This window comes from Gouania willdenowi, chromosome 9 (genome assembly GCF_900634775.1).
Source record: "Gouania willdenowi chromosome 9, fGouWil2.1, whole genome shotgun sequence".
Lineage (NCBI taxonomy): Eukaryota > Metazoa > Chordata > Actinopteri > Blenniiformes > Gobiesocidae > Gouania > Gouania willdenowi.
In genome coordinates this window covers 35,410,807-35,427,266 of record NC_041052.1, presented here as the reverse complement: position 1 = coordinate 35,427,266, position 16,460 = coordinate 35,410,807, and the positions used below count along the sequence as shown (strand labels likewise).

The 16,460-nt window shown below is 38.0% G+C and overlaps 1 protein-coding gene across 1 annotated transcript in view; it reads left to right on the top strand.

Moving 5' to 3' along the window:
- Positions 1-4,994: 4,994 nt before the first annotated feature.
- Positions 4,995-16,460, top strand: part of osbp2b (oxysterol binding protein 2b) — a 73,041-nt gene continuing 61,575 nt past the window's right edge. The window contains exon 1 of the mRNA XM_028458335.1: positions 4,995-5,329. Coding sequence (XP_028314136.1) covers positions 5,160-5,329 — 170 coding nt within the window. The 5' untranslated portion in view covers positions 4,995-5,159. The remainder of the gene's footprint in view (positions 5,330-16,460) is intronic.

Sequence of the window (16,460 nt, the reverse complement as noted above, 5' to 3'; positions counted from 1 at the left end):
CGATATTGTCTTTTGAGTTCATTTTCACAATTTCGACTTCATCTTTGATTTGTCAAAAATGATTTTCTTCATCAAAATTGACCCTAATCTGCTTCCGTAGTAAACCCTGAAACAGAATTTGGGAATTTTGGAAAGGTAAAATCGGAGGCTCTACAGGTAGTCGTGTAAATCTGTAGAATTAAACCCTGCTGTCCCTCAGTGTGTATGAGATACTGTAGACTTTGTCTCATTTTAATGAATACATTACATTCAAGGAACCTGTGTGTGTGTGTGTGTGTGTGTGTGTGTGTGTGTGTGTGTGTGTGTGTGTGACATAGGAAAGAGAGAGAGGTTTGATGGTTGACATTCAGGCAGGCAGAGGACCGACAGATCAAAGAAAAGAAGGAAGAGCTTTGGATGACAAAAGAGCAATAAAATTCATCAGATTCCCTAACTCGGGGGTTCTCAACCTTGTGGTCAGGACCCCCTTTGGGGTCACGAAACACTGGGAGTGCGTCGCCAGATGCCTTCAAGAAACTAAGAATATTTTTTTGAACAATTTGAGCCCATTTTTGCTACATTACTCCCATTTCTGCCACTTCCCCGTCAAATTTCAATGTATTTTTTTCGGCACTTATGAACCCTTTCCACCACATTTTCCCACCTAATGTTGCATATGTTGACCCATTATTGTCACTCCTAACCCCTTTCCATCATAATTCATGCTTATTTTTTGCTAATTTAACACATTCACAATTTGTTGTGCCCTTTATTTGACAGTTTAAACTAATTTTTTCCTACTTTTAAGCCAATATTGACATTTTGAACCCTTTCAACTACTTTTTCTGTCTGTTTTTTTTTGGCCACTCTAATTTGCAACTTTTAAGCATTTTCTGTTGTTTTTCAAATCGCATTTCACCACTTTTCCCACCATTTTTGTAACTTTTAACCTTTTTTCACCATATTTCATGCTTATCTTTGCCAATTTAACCACATTCACGATTTGTCATGCCCATCATTTGCCAGTTTAAACTACCAGTAATTGTTCCTACTTTTAAGCCGATATTGACACTTTGAACCCTTTTTACCACTTTTTCTGTTTGTTTTTGACCACTCTAATTTGCAACTTTTAACCAATTTCTGTGGTTTTAAAAATCCCATTTCACCACCTTTTTCACCATTTTTGGTCACTTTTAACCCATTTTATATCTGATTAAAACTAGGATTTACATCTTTAAGATGACTATATACTATGGCACAAATGATAATAAACTTCCTGTATAACAGTGGATATTATTCAGATAAATAAATAAATGTGTTTATCACAGATTCATAGAACAATGGACCATCATTTTGCTGATTTTATGGATGGACCCCAAAAATCTCTCCCCTTTATTCCCCCTTATAGATGGCCCTGTCTCCACATGACTGTTCTTCAATGTCCATGTCTGTGTTCAATAACTTTTAGGTACAGTGGGGGTCCCCGGTCTCTGGCACTTTATTTTGGGGGTCACAGGCTGAAAAGGTTGAGAACCACTGCTCTAACTGACTGTATATAGTTTATACCCTTAAAATGGAATTACACAGAGTAGATTTAAGACATGTCAGACCTCTTTCCCACAACCTTTAGTGTCCTGATGGGAACAGGGAAGCAAAGCTCAAAAATTCTCACAAAAACTGCCCACGAATGAATCCCAGACTCAACAAATCATGGCCAAATCTGTCATTTCAACATCCAAATACAATGAAAAGAGCAGAAGTTTGAAGAAGGTGAGGTGGGTACGTTGTGAATACGACCTGTTGTACATAAGAATGCTTCACAGAGTAAATCTACTTGCATGCTTTCGTTGGTGGAGCCAACGGGTCAGGGTTAAATTGCACTGATGTGAAAATGTGATATCGTGTTTTTTTGTAAAACTATGCTTTTTCTGAGTGTGTGAGGTCTTTCTTTAACTGGCACGTGAGAGCACAAGCTTACAACAACCAAGTGTTTAACCTTCTTTGTCAGGATAGGAGGCTGTGTTGGTTTTTCCACGTTTGAAAATAGAAATATGTAGCAGAGATTCACTAGAAACTAACCGTGTGTAGCATGATTCTCATTGGTTTGTTTGTGTGTGCATTTCTTTTTAATAAAAAGGGCTACTGTTTTGTTTTTTTTAAAGATGTGTCTTAGGTGTTTATTTTTATGTTAGTTCTTTGAAATGCTCAATACAAATGATATGTTTGTTGATGCATTTGTGATTTTACTTGCACCACACTCACTGGGAATATTTGACCATGTTGCCATCTTGTGGTTAAATGATGTTATCTGGGGGCAAATCTGAGGTGGAACATGAAAAAGGGGCCAATGAAAGGATTCAATCTAAATTTTTAATCTACGAATAAATATCTAATCTAAAATGTAAATTTCTACTTTTCATGCAGCAAATTAAACTTTTTATTTCATTTCATATCTCTGATTTGTTTTTTTTTTTAAATATATAGCTTTGTCATGTTCTGTTTATAATAGATCATATTATAAACCTGTTTTTAACCTTCTGTTTGAAAAGTACCCACATAACTAATTTTGATGACAGCATCCAAAAACATTTTTTGTTGATAATCGATCACATTTTGAAAACCTAAAAAAAACCACAAGACTGAAAGCAGAAGAATGTGAAGCAGTAGATTTAGGAGAATTTTAATAGTGCATTTAAAAGTTTTTAGAAGCTGTTATGCGTATTATCCAATAAACACATTTAAAATACTTATTGTTCAAAAGTATGTCACAATCTAGACAAGAAGGGTGTGGCCCTTGATCTAATTTTGTACGGCCCCCAAAAATAGATGCACAAAATGAATCAAAAAATACACACATTGACAATAAAAATACACAAAAGGATTGTAGCGTCCAAGTCTGTTTACTTATGAATTAAAATGAAAACGTCCACCTTTGCCTTTGATAATTTTGCTTGTTTATTCCAATAATAACTCAAAGTGTTTCCAATATATACAGAAAGGTCAAAGGTCGGGGAGACTCCCAGCGGCCCCCTGGTGCCTTATGCGGCTTGGGGTGTGGTCGTCCTCCCTGGGCGGGCTGCTCCTGGTGCTGCATCCGTTCCGGGTCCTTCTGGCCTGGGGTCGGGCCCCTGCTGGCTCTGGGCTCGCCGGCGGGTGCCCACTGGCTGCCTGTTCGGCGCGGTTCTGGTCGTCTGCTGGGTGTGGGCTTCGGCTCCTCCGCTGGGGCCTCGGGCAGGGAGTTCTCTGGGCCCTCCCCTCGGGGGGTTAGGCGCGGGGGTGGGGTGGGGGGGTGGGGGGGTCGATGGGGTGGGGGGTCTGGGGGTTGGGGGTGGGATCGGTGGCGTGGTGCGCTGGGTCCTTGGCTCCTTGGGGCTTTCTCGGGTGTGTATGGGGGGGCGATGGCTGCCTCTCGGCTTGGGATCTTGGGGGCGTTCGGGGGACTGCTTGGCCGTGGGGTGGTCGCCGGGGGCCCTTAGGCTGCCTGCTCTTGCTGCTGGCCTGACTGCTTCTTCGGGCCCGGGGGCGGCTCTTGGGTTTTGCAGTGGCGGTACTTGGAAATACATTTGTCATGGATGCACTGGCCTTGGGCTGTGGGATAACACTCATACTGGGCTCAACCTTAGACACGTTGTTCCCAAATACCTGTTTTATGGAATTTCCACTCACCTCTTCCTCTGTTCACAGCCACCACCATTATTCCTAAACCACACACTGGTCACCAAACTGGCTTGACAACACAACAATAAACACAATATACACAACCACAATTTCACATCGCATCACTTAAAACTATTCCTCACCCATTCCATATCCTATCTTGTATCCCTCTTCCCTGCTAACTTCCCCACCCCCCTCCAACCCCTCACCTTGGTGTAACACTGCCCTCTCTTTTTTACATCCTCCCTTTAATAAAGTATTTCTTACCCTTCCCTAGGGAGGGCTGGTGACGGTCACAATTATGCAATGAAATAAATAAATTTATTTAATTGCAATAATAAAATATGCATTGCTGTCAAAAGATTGCACTTCTTGTAGTGTTAACCTTCGAAAGCATGTGCAGACAAGGTAAAAAAAAAAAAAAAAGAAAGGTCAAAGGTCAACCAATAAGGAGAACACAGCTATGTGACGCAACCAAACAAAACTGTTTGCTTCTTCTTAGGCAAATGACCAACATGTGCCAACAATATGGCAACATAAATATGGAGGTAGATTTATTCATTAAAAAAAAAAAAAACTCAAATAAAAGAAAAATCACTTCAATCAAAAAAATGTTCAGTCAACAAAAAAAGTATTCAAATGCAATCTTTTTTTTTTTTTTTTTTTAAATGACAACACTTTTTTTATTTGATTGAAATAGTTTTTTGTTTTTTTCTTAAATTGAATTTCTTTTTATTGAAGTTCACTTTCTTCGATTTAAAATTGAAGTCCTCTTTTTTGTATTTGGACCATATTATGGGTGGCACATTTGTGTGTTTATTGTTATATATATATATATATATATATATATATATATATATATATATATATATATATATATAAAATTCATTCAAAGGAAAAAGTTTTCAAATGCAATTATTTGGGTCTCCATTTTTTTTTTTTTTTTTGCATTTGAACACTTGTTTTCTATGATTGAAAATGTTTATTTTTGATTGAAAAGACCCCTAGGGTTCACCTGGGTGACGTCAGAGAGGGATGCGTAGCAGAGCCGCGTGTCAAATGTTTAGGAATGCTTCCATAACAACATCACGTGGTCAGCACTACATCATAGAGATACATGAATAGATCGGTGTTTCTAATATATCCCACGCAGAGGAATGTGTGTTGTCAGCAGCTGTTAGTGTCGCATCACAAATCTTTGTTTGTTTGTTTGTTTATCTTTATCATTGTGTAAAGCTCAGCTAATTTAGCAGTAGCAGCTCTATCAACTTTAGGAGCAGATATCCGGAGTAGTTTCCTGTCTATTACTACAGCTCTATGTTGTGCTCCTCTCCTCTCTGCAGTCTGCATCGGCAAACTGTCACTGTCATCACTGATTATTACGTCCTTTCCTCCGGTGTCCATTCCTCCGTCATGTGAGCGGGCAGACGGTGGATTCTCCCCCCGCAGAGAGCTAACCCTCAGCGGAGCGAAACCCTCCTCACGACCGCCGCTAGACTTCGGTTGGTCCGCCCGGTTCGGGGATGAGTGAGGCGGGGAAGGGCTCGGCATCTGCCTCTGCCTCTACCACGGCCCCGGTACCGGCACCGGGTTCGGACACTTACAAAGGATGGCTGTTCAAATGGACCAACTACCTGAAGGGCTACCAGCGGCGGTGGTTCGTCCTCAGCAACGGCCTGCTGTCATACTACAGGTACATACATAAATATAGTCATAATGGTCAAGCTTACCCACAGCTGGCTGCTAACACCTGCTAACACCTGCTAACCATTAGTTCTGACTTTGTTTTCACATAAAATGTGTGGATGTAGCAGCTCTGGGATGAACAAGTCCAACAACTTTATATTTAAGAAGTGACGGAGGTTTTATGAGCTAGCATGTACTTCAGATAGCCCACGAGCCAGTGTTCATTTTGACAACAAATATTAGTTTGAACCATTTTCACAATTTTTTATGTCCGTTTTTGGCCACTCTAATTTTCAATTTTTTTATTTTTATTTTTTTATTTATTTATTTAGTTTAACCAATTTCTGTGTTTTTTTTATTATTATTAATTTTATAAAAACTTTTTTCGTCACCATTTGTTGCCTTATTTTTGCGACTTTTAATCCATTTTTTCTCCATTACTCCCATTTCTGCCACTTCTCAATCAAATTTCAATGCTTTTTCTACTTTTTCCCCCCCACTTTCAACTTATTTTCGGCACTTATAAACCCTTTCCACCACTTTTCCCACCGAATGTTGCATATATTGACCTATTATTGTAACTTTTAACCCTTTTTCACCCTTTTTCAAGTTTATTTTTGCAAATTGAACCACATTCACGATTTTTCATACCCATTATTTGCCAGCTTAAACTAATTGTTCCTACTTTTTCCCCTGCCTTTTTTAAAGCCTACATTGACACTTTAAAAGAAAAAATCAATAAATACAAAAATAAATAAATATAAAATCGGCACCTAAAAAATCACGATATATCGTGAAATTGATTTTATTTTATTTTATTTTATTTTATTTTTTTTTTAAACACCGCTAATATAAATATAATTTTTAAACCACTTTTTCTGTCAGTTTTTGGCCACTCTGATTTGCAACTTTTAACCAAATTCTGAGGTTTTTAAAATCCCATTTCACCACCTTTTCCACCATTTTTGGTCACTTTTAACCCATTTTATTTCTGATTAAAACAAGGATTTACATCTTTATGATGACTATATACTATGGCCCAAATAATAGTGTAAACTTACCGGATAACAGTGGATATTATTCAGAAAATAATTACAATTTCATTTTTGACCCATTGACCCGAGGGGGTCTGAAAATCTCATGGTGGTGGTGCTTCCAAATTTGACCATTTTTGTTTATTTTTCCTTTTTTTTTGCAACTACAAACTTTTCATATTTTAACCTATTTTGATCACTTTTTCTTGCCATATTTTTGCTCTTTTTAATGCATTTTTGCTACATTACTCCCATTTCTGCCACTTCTCCATCATATTTCAATGCTTTTTCTGCACAATATTTATTCTTTCCATTTTCAAGACACAACTTAAAAAACCCCTTCGCCACTTTTTCCACCTAATGTCACATCTGTTGACCTATTATTGTCACTTTTAACCTTTTTTCACCATATTTCATCCTAATTTAAACACATTCACCATTTGCCCTGCCCATTATTTGCCAGTTTAAACAAATTGTTCCAATATTGACACTTTAAACCCTTTTGACCTTTTTCTCTCTCCATTTTTGCCCACTCAAATTTGCAACTTTTAACCAATTTCTGTGGTTTTTAAAATCACGTTTAACCACCTTTTTCACCATTTTTGGTCACTTTTATCCCATTTTATTTCTCATTAAAATAAGGATTTATATCTTTAAGATGACTATATACTATGGCCTAAATAATAATAAACTTTCAAAGGTCTCTGCCTGAGGAGGCTCCGCTATTTTTTATATTAGTGAAGTGGCTGAGGTTTTTTGAGCTAGCTTGTAGATAGCCTAGGGCTGGGCAATATGAACCAAAACTTATATCATGAAAAATGTTATCTATAATTATATAGATATATATTGTTTAATTGTGTCTCTGTATATTATAGGAAGATTATTGTATAGTGATAGCTATTACAAAGGGTAGGATCATATAAGTTTATACTTCTTCCTCTTACTCCTTTTTGAACATGTACAACAGGGGTCACCAACACGGTGCCCTTGGGCCCAGGTAGCCCGCATGAACCATGTGAGGTGCCCTCAGGAGCTCTAGTCACCAATGAACTCCATCTAAAATCTGATTTACTTTCCAGGATTCAAATTCACAAGGATAAATACATATGACAGATGTAGTTAGTACCTTGTAGAGTAAATACTGCTGCACATGATAAAGTTTAAGCAATAAATTACCATCTTTAAATGTTTATTTTCACTGGTGCAACAACTCCCAGTTGTCTCAAGCTGGGTCCGAGAAGCCATAGCTTAGGGGTCAGTGTAATTTAAAAAGAAAACATCAACGATTATTTGTGTTGTATATTTCCAAAACGGTGTCCAACTACATTTCAGGGCCAATGCACCAACAAAGCAAACATACTTTACATGTAAGGTATATGAATACCGGACACGACACACACACGTATCACTGTGAAGTGTCTCAATGGATATAGAATTGTGTAAAAAATATATATAATTTTTTTTTTTTCTACACAAGACTAGTCTAAAGTTGCATCCTAATTGTCCCTCCTATCTCCTTTCCTATTCACTTTTCTTTAACCCCGTGGATGACATGACAGGGTTAAGGAAAGATGTTACTAAAGGAGTTAGGGAAAGACAATGTTTTGAAATTCTTTTTTAATTTTTTAATTTTATTATTATTTTTTCCCATCACAGTTTCTTCAGACATTTTCGTGTTCCAATGTGAGCTAGCACCCTCTTTATTTACATTTGTTTACCCTTTGAGTAGTTTATATGTGTGGCACAGGCATGTAAAAAAATTTATACGCACTATACTGACATGCTAAGGGAAGAGTTTATTCTTTTTTCTATTGTAATGTTATATGTTATAGAATATGTAGTTATCTGATTTCTCAATCAGATAATATAAGCTACTGTGAAGTTGCTGTTGCACTTTTGCATTAAAGCTTGAAATTGTTGAATGATAGAGCCTCATTTACTTTTTATTTTGGGATTGTTCTATGCATTTTAACTCTTGAGGACCATCACAGTAATAAAGTTGCACTTTTGACAATACTGTATATCTGATGTCTGCAGTCATTTTTAAGTACATTGGAAAAAAAATTGAAAATCGAATCCAAACTCGAATTTTTCTTTAAAAAATCGGAGATTTTTTTTTAGGCAAAATCGCCCATCCTTTATCAGACGCACTTCCACTAGGTGACGTAATAATCCGATGGCGGTGAAGGTTAGTGACTTCTGCCATGGTGAAAAGAAATTCGGAAAATGGACTGCTAAAAGCTCATTTATAACACTTTCCACTGATATAATCTTAAATATCATCAGGTTTGAATGTCGATCATAGGAAAAGAGGCTTCCAGGATACGAGGAACAAAAGTTAAACTAAAAGAATGGTTGCTCACATTTACCTTCAACTCAGAAGTCAACATTAATCCAAAATAAGTATGATTTCATGAAATTGTTACATTTATGCTAGATATTGGCCTACATGAAGTTGTAGGCATACAAATGTACAACCGCACAAATCATTCCTAGGTGAATGAAATATGTTGAATTATAAAACGCAATGGCTGGTAAATAAATAATGAATGCACACTGAGAATAGGCTGCACAAAAAGTTTACTGTCTTCGTTTTACATCATCCGCATAACATTCTTATGGATATGGGTTTTAGATTATTTCAAGTTGTTCAAGGCATATTATTGCATTGGTAACTTACATGTCCCTTTTCAGTCATCATTAGTTTCCGTGAACACTCAGATGATGTGGCCGCAAGGAATTGTGGGTCAGCATTGTCTCGTCTCCTTTGGTAAACGATGAATCAGTGTTTCCTAGGCTAACGGAGGTTATAAAGGAAGCTTTGAGCCTCATTTCCTTAGCTTTTAGAGAATTGGAATGCTCCCTATTATGGACGCCACTGAAACACTTTCGTGGGTTAAGGAATAGTGGATAGGAAGGGAGATATTTAGACGGAGACAATGTTTATTTCTACTACGAAGATCTTAGATATTTAAGTTGAAATCTTCAAAGAATATATAATTCCTATGGCATTTAGGGACACAAATGACAGTAAATTGTGTTTAATTGATGTGAGGATTAGGAGGGGGTGTTTGAACTATTTTCTCCCCTCTAAGGACTCGGAGTCCCTGGATCCAAAGAGTTTGACTAAATCCGTGTTAAGTGGGCTTTGATCCCATTGGAGTTGACCTGTCTGTGACTCAAGCTAAGCAGCATTACTAATCAAATAATTAAAAATACTAATTAAAATGTAAATTATTACAGCATGTGACTTATAATTGCTTAGATAATACATTGACATTAGGACAGTCCCTTGGGGCAAATTGTCTTGTTCAAATATCAGCATTCATGTCAGAGGGCTTGAGTCATGACTGTTCCTGCTGCTGCTGCAGGGGAAAAGTTGTGTCTCATGATGCTTTCCTGAAACCGCAGCAGTCACAAGTGTGATAACAGCACTCAGGATAAAACAGAACATTCACAAAATCTTATTAGAATGGAGAGCTAAAACATTCTATCCCATCCCAATAATGTTTGGTTTCTTTAGTTGATGGGGTTCAATAAATATCAGGTAATCGACAACTTTTATAACAGCAGGGGCCACAAAATTGTGATTGTTTGATTTGAGGGTCACATGATCAACATTCATGTCGGTATTTAGAATAATGACCAATCTGATCATTAATGCTAGAAAGAACAAAGGGTTTGAGTGGTTTCCTTTTTTTGTGTTTGTTGTCATTTTTTATAATTTTCTCTGTTTTATATTTTTGTTCTTGCTTTGTTTATTTTTCTCTCAATTTCTGTATTTACTTGTGAATTTAATTTTTTGCTGTTTTTGTGTAATCATTTTGTATAATTTTCTTTCATTGTGAGTGTTTATGTTGTAATTTTGTTTGTTTTTGGAGTATATTTGTACATTTTTCTCAAATTTTGTGCATTTGTGTTCTCAGTTTGACTATTTTCTCTCATTATGTATATTTTTCTTACATTTTTTTGTGTCTTTGTTGTCATTTTGTTTGAATTTGGAGTCATTTTGTGTATTTTTGTGGCCATTTTGTAGTTCTTTTAGTGCTGTCAAACAATTAAAATTGTAATCGCCATTAATCGCATGATTTTTCGGAGTTAATCGCGAGTTTATTTTGCTGAAAAACTGTTGTGTCATTGTAACATGAATGGAATGTATAAGAAACTCTGTTCCCGCAAATGTAATGTGCTAAACAACAACAATGGTGCTTTTTAAAAGGAATAAACGAGAAGAAAATTGCGATTTATGCGCTCTAAAATTAACTTTGTAATAAGAGAATGCATTAACTTTGACAGCTATAATACATTTGTGTGTTTTTAACATCCTTTAATGTAATTTTTTGTTGTTTACTTTTGGGGGTCACACAAAATTAGACCAAGGGCTGCATATGGTGGCCAGTTACCAATGTCTGATATAAACAGTATCTTAAGCAAATGTGATGTGAATATGCATTTTAAATGCCTGTCAGCTTAGAACACTTTGATCAACTGTTTGATTAGTAGTGTTCAGTTTGTGTTTGCCTTTTTAAAAGGGTACGTTTATCATTTATTTAAATCAATTATGACTTACCTGTCTACCAGTTTAATCAATACTTGAAGGAATTGCTGTTTAGCGCTCTGACGCTGAGGCGCCACTCATGAACTAAAATCAATGCTGTGGCTCTTTTGGGATGGACTGTCACACTCAGCAGATGCTTGTAGATGTTAATATTGATAATGGGTTTCCTGGTGATTCAACAGTTCATTGGTTATAGATTTGCTTTGGCTCTTAACGTTGCACATCTGTCTTTCTTTTTTACAATGTCAGCTTTGTGCTTCCCCTCTTTTAGCTTAACAAGGCAAACTTTGTTCTGCTGTTAAGTACACCCAGCAAGAACTTTGTTCTCACTCTCTCACTCCATAATCAATCTTTAATTTCCTAACTGGCTTTTCCTACCAGCTTTATTACCTTCAGCTACTACTACTACACTACTTGTTTTTCTCTTGAAACAAATCCTTTCTTGTTTTATGGGGATTTTTGAAAGGCCTTAAAGCAATTGGTGGTAGCTGTTGTAAGTGACTCTGGCCTTATTTTTTATGTTGTCTACACACCCTTTATTTTCTCCTTAAAAGCTGTTTGAGTTTCAGTTGTACATGCTAACTGAGGGGTTAGTATAGGCACCATCTGCTTGTTGCACATCTTGAGTTCTTATCAACAAGTAAAATATTTGCTTTGGGTGGGACATCCAAAAAAGTGCTTCGTGCAGATGTCCTGTGAAAACTTCCTTACATTCTCCCACTATAGACGCATGCCATGTGCACAACCAAAACGTTGAAAGTACTGATGTGCCAAAAATTTGGCCACCAAAACACAAGGAGAAGTTTTGAAATGCTTTGTTCATCAAAACAACCCTGCCTAAACAGGATGTTGGGATAATGCGAGCAAAAATTGCTACCAGCATGCAATTACATACAATATATAGTGCTGTCAAGTAGGGATGTAACGATTAATCGTAAGGCAGTTAAAAATCGATTCATAGGCATCACGATTCACAGCAATAATGTGAAAATTGAATCGCAGTACTTTTTTTATCCGGAAGTGTTGGCGGGGGGCGGAATCTGCTCATACTTTCTTTCTGGCCGCCTTCTACTTTTAAACATGTCCATAAATGATTCCATACCCCTTTAGCACCAAAAAATATCTGTAATATTACGTGAATATCTGTAAAAGTCACGTTTTTCTGTTAGCTCTGTCTGCAAGCATAGCATCTCTTCTTCACTGCAAGATATCTGCATGCCAACCGATCACTGGGTTACCAGCACCCTTTGCTGGTCCAAACAAATATCTGACCTAAATACAGTGAAATTACCTTTTTTTTTTTTTTTAAGTCCAATTGTTAAGGCACAAAATACATTTTCAGTTGCACTTTTAAAAAGAAAAGGAACTATCATGCAGTTTTGCATTGTTTACTATAGAACCAGAATTTAAATTAATAGGCTTCTTCTTCATTTGTATTATTCCTTTATTTATTTCCTTCCAGATTCATTTTTAGTTAAATTGCATTGTTTTGAATAGTTTATCAAGGAATTCTTTTGACAATGAAAAATAAAAGGAAAACAGTATAGTTTTTTATAGTTTTTTTCCCCAAAAAAATAAAGGAATATTTTTCAGTCATCATTTTTCTACAGTCCCATTTTGTAAAATAAATCGTGAGAGAATCGTATCGTGAACCCAGTATTGTGAATCGAATCGTATCGGGAGTTGAGTGAATCGTTACATGCCTACTGTCAAGAGATTACAAAATGTGTGCCATTAATTATTTATGCTCTGTAATTAGTTAATCCAAATAATGTCTTTTTTAATCTGACCTAAAAATTGCTAAGTGATGATGTCATCAGTCCCAGCTGGGAGCCCATTCCAAAAGGCCAATTATCAAGGGGGCGCTATTGAGTCATTTTGCCATTCACATGTGCAATTCCCCCAAAATATCAAACTTTTCACCAGTTCTAAATGCGTTCAAATTTTCACGAGAATTTGAACGTGTTTAGGCCCTCAAAAATGCGATCACTTTTTTTTGTAAGAATAATAATAATGATAATAAGATAACAAAAGAGTCTTGGTGCTCGGGCCCTAATAAAACATAAGGTCCATATGTAGTGCGATAAAGTTAGCACATCATAAACAGTAAGAACACTTTTCTGAGCAATTGAATTATTGAACACCAACGTTGGTGCTTTTTCTCTCCTTCAGATAATAATATTTGTCCTTTGTTCATTTGTCAGTCATTAACTTATTGATTGATTTTGTCCAGTGTTCAAGTTCCGTGCTAGCTGTTTGAGTGTTTATGCTTGCTGCTACATTTTTAGCTATGAGGTAGTAGCAAGGGCTGAAAAAGCTTTGTTGTGCCATTTGCACAAAACTGGGCTTTTGTTTTCCATCCGGTGTTTTTATAAACCAAGATTATTACCAACGAAGCTGAGAAGCTTAATAGTCTCTCATTGTATTGTAGTCATCTGAGCATCAGTATTATAGGTACTTTAACCTTCGGGAACTTTTGAAATGAGAAAGGTTCCATGATGTTTGGAGTGCCATTCACAATGTAATTTTTTTGTGTGCGTTATTTTTTCCTGTAATTAATTAAATGGGGACAGACCGCTACCCTGAATCTAGCGTAGAGGATGGCCTGAGCTCTGTGTTTTCGGTTGTTATGTTTAGCTAAATGTTACTGGAACAGGAGATGTGGGATGTGGGAGCTAATCTCTTTAATAGGTTCCCGTTTTGTATCAGTGCTGAGCCTTAAAGCCTGTCTGTGTGTGTGCTGTCCCGGGGTCCTTGTGTTTTCATGCAAAAGTAGGAGAAATGGAGCGATATCCCCTGTTTGTCTTTCCATAGATTTTTATGCGTGGTTCCTCTGGCTCTCTCACTTCAGGCCTCGTTGCAGAAAAAAACCCAGCCATAACAATAGGCTGCATTCTGGCGCTGTGGTTATGGTGTCCCATTTTCATCCTGCTTGGGTTTGCGCTTGCCTGATTTCTGTTTGTTGTTGTTAACTGTTTCTTGTTTTGTCATTACATGCTTCAGATCAGTGGATTTGTGTTTCATAGGGATGTGTGCGCAGGGGACGGACAGGTAAAACGCTACTCTCCTCACATGGCTCTGCATACCAGGCCAGAACCTGCTCATCCCCTCGGCTCATTCTCCCCTTATACTAATAGGCTATCGTCTCTATTTGCTAGTTTTTTTTTATTGTTTCATGTCTTTGTTGTTCAGGGCTTTTGCATGCACGCTGCCTCCCCCCCGCTCGTTCAATAGGGCTGGAATGACCATTGTAGATTTCATCTCATTTTCATCAGCTGCACATTTGCTTTGTTGAACCAGTGCTATTCAGGGAACTGGAGTTGTTGGACTGACCCATGAGCGGCTGGAACCTTGTCTTTTCAGCATCCCTGCCTGGCCTCTGCATGCCACCAGCACAGTGATGACTGCAAAACTGATGTGCACTGAATGTCAGCCAAGGAGGGAACACAGGAGGACTTGTTTGGCTGTGTGTGGGATGCCAGTGCTTCGTAGATCTTGAGATTCACCTCACGCTTGAACTTAACAAGGTGGCAACCACCCTGCTGGTGTCAGCTGAGAAGCAGCTGGTTGTGGCAGTAAGGGCTCACAGTGAGGAAGGATGGGTGAATGTTATGTGGAATGAATCCTAGCGACTGAATAGAATACTCAGGCAGCCGTTTAGTTAACCTCACCTAAACAACAAAGTAGAAGACCTCGGACTGGTTCAAAGTCTTTTCTTCAAGGGACAAGAGAGTTCACCTTCGCCAGTGAACTGTGGATATTATCTGAGTAGGGCCGGGACAATGCGTCAACGTAATCAATAACGTTGATGCAAAATATGCGCGCTGATGCATCGTTTGACCAAAACAAAGATGGCGGCGCTGGAGAATACCTAACGCGAATGGCTCCTCGGAGTTTCAAAAGTGCAGGGCAGTGAAGACACACACTCGTTTGTCGAAGGTAGCCATTCCCCATAACCTTCGTCCTTTATCCCGGATATGACGGCAGAGTGTCGAGGCAACAATGAGGAAATACCCGCAGTGACAGCAGCAGCAGCAAACATATATACACACACACACACACACACACACACACACACACACACACACACACACACACACACACACACACACACATTTCTTAAGGTATTTTTTGTTGGAAAAGCACTTTCTGTATTATGCTGCGTTGACACCGAATCCGTCTTCTGTGACACCGGACGCATTTGCTGCACGAAACGTACCGCAGGGTCAGCAGGATCAAAAAATGTCCCCATTTGCATCATACCCATGTCTGAAGCAAGGCCCCGCCCACCAGCGACACATCCAACTCGGTGAGTTTCACTGCCTGCTGAAGCGAGGAGCTGCGCTCCTTTTTCTCCTCTCACAAACATAAACCACCAGTGAAAAAAGCCGGTGTGATCAACGGCTAAAGCTATCCTAGCTCAGTGCCGACTTTCAAAGATGAAAACTACAGAGAAAACCTTTACCTGCTGATTCTCCTCCACGCCTAATCTTTCCTAGTCCGGTCCCGGTTATAAAGGCCGTGTCATACAGCTCCAGGTGGTCACATACAGCTTCTACTCTATGGTTGAATGGGTGAACAGACCAGTGTCCTCTGACTGGCTTTCATCATGCAAAACAGCCGCAGGAGTTCAATAATTTAAACTCTTGCGAAGGTGCGGGTGTGCGGATATGCGTATAATCGGGAGCGTGCTTGCACAGCCGACGCACTTGACGTGCGGATCGCACCGCACTGCCGCACTGGAAAGATTTTGCATCTGGGAGGCATCTATCCATTGACTTTGTATGTAATCTGGACGTGCGAACATTTCGTGACTCATCCGGTGTGGATGCAGCATTGGCATTTGGAATTTTGAGTTTAAGAAAAATGTGAGTGGCAGAGTGAATTACTTTAAGTTGTTGTTATTTTCATGTGAATGAAGAATTAAAAGATGCACTTTTTTCAGTAAGCTAGGCCTACAGTATGTGTTTTCAACATAAATACTAAATTATGTTGGTTCAGGAAGGACACCATGACAGGCTGCCGGCTCCCACTGCCTTTTTATTTTTTATTGAATGCTACCTCTGAATGCATTATTTTGTACTTTTATATTCTTACTTGAACTTTATTTTGGATTTTTGAGTTGAAGGGTAATAAACATGTATTGCAATGTTAAGGAATTCATGTTTTTTTTAGATATGTAAATCAACATGTATACTGTAAATTACTTTTAGTCAATTAATGGGGAGATAATCTATAATTCAATCGAATCGAACTGGAACTAACTTTTAACCTGCTTGTTTCAAAGCTGCTGGAGACAATAGTTGTTTATTTCATCAGATAAAAACAGTATAGGCCTCATTGATCATTAGAATAAAGATCATTTGCTTGAAAAAAAGGTGTAAAAAGTTTGAAATTACCGCCTAAAAGTTTGTTTTAATCTCCACCATGAACATTTTGTTGTTGAGAAATGGAATGTGCAAAACTTTTTTGTGGGATGTGGTGACCCGTAGATATGTTTTTTCTTCCTTTGTTAATTCTCAAACTTACTGGGACAGACACCCGCA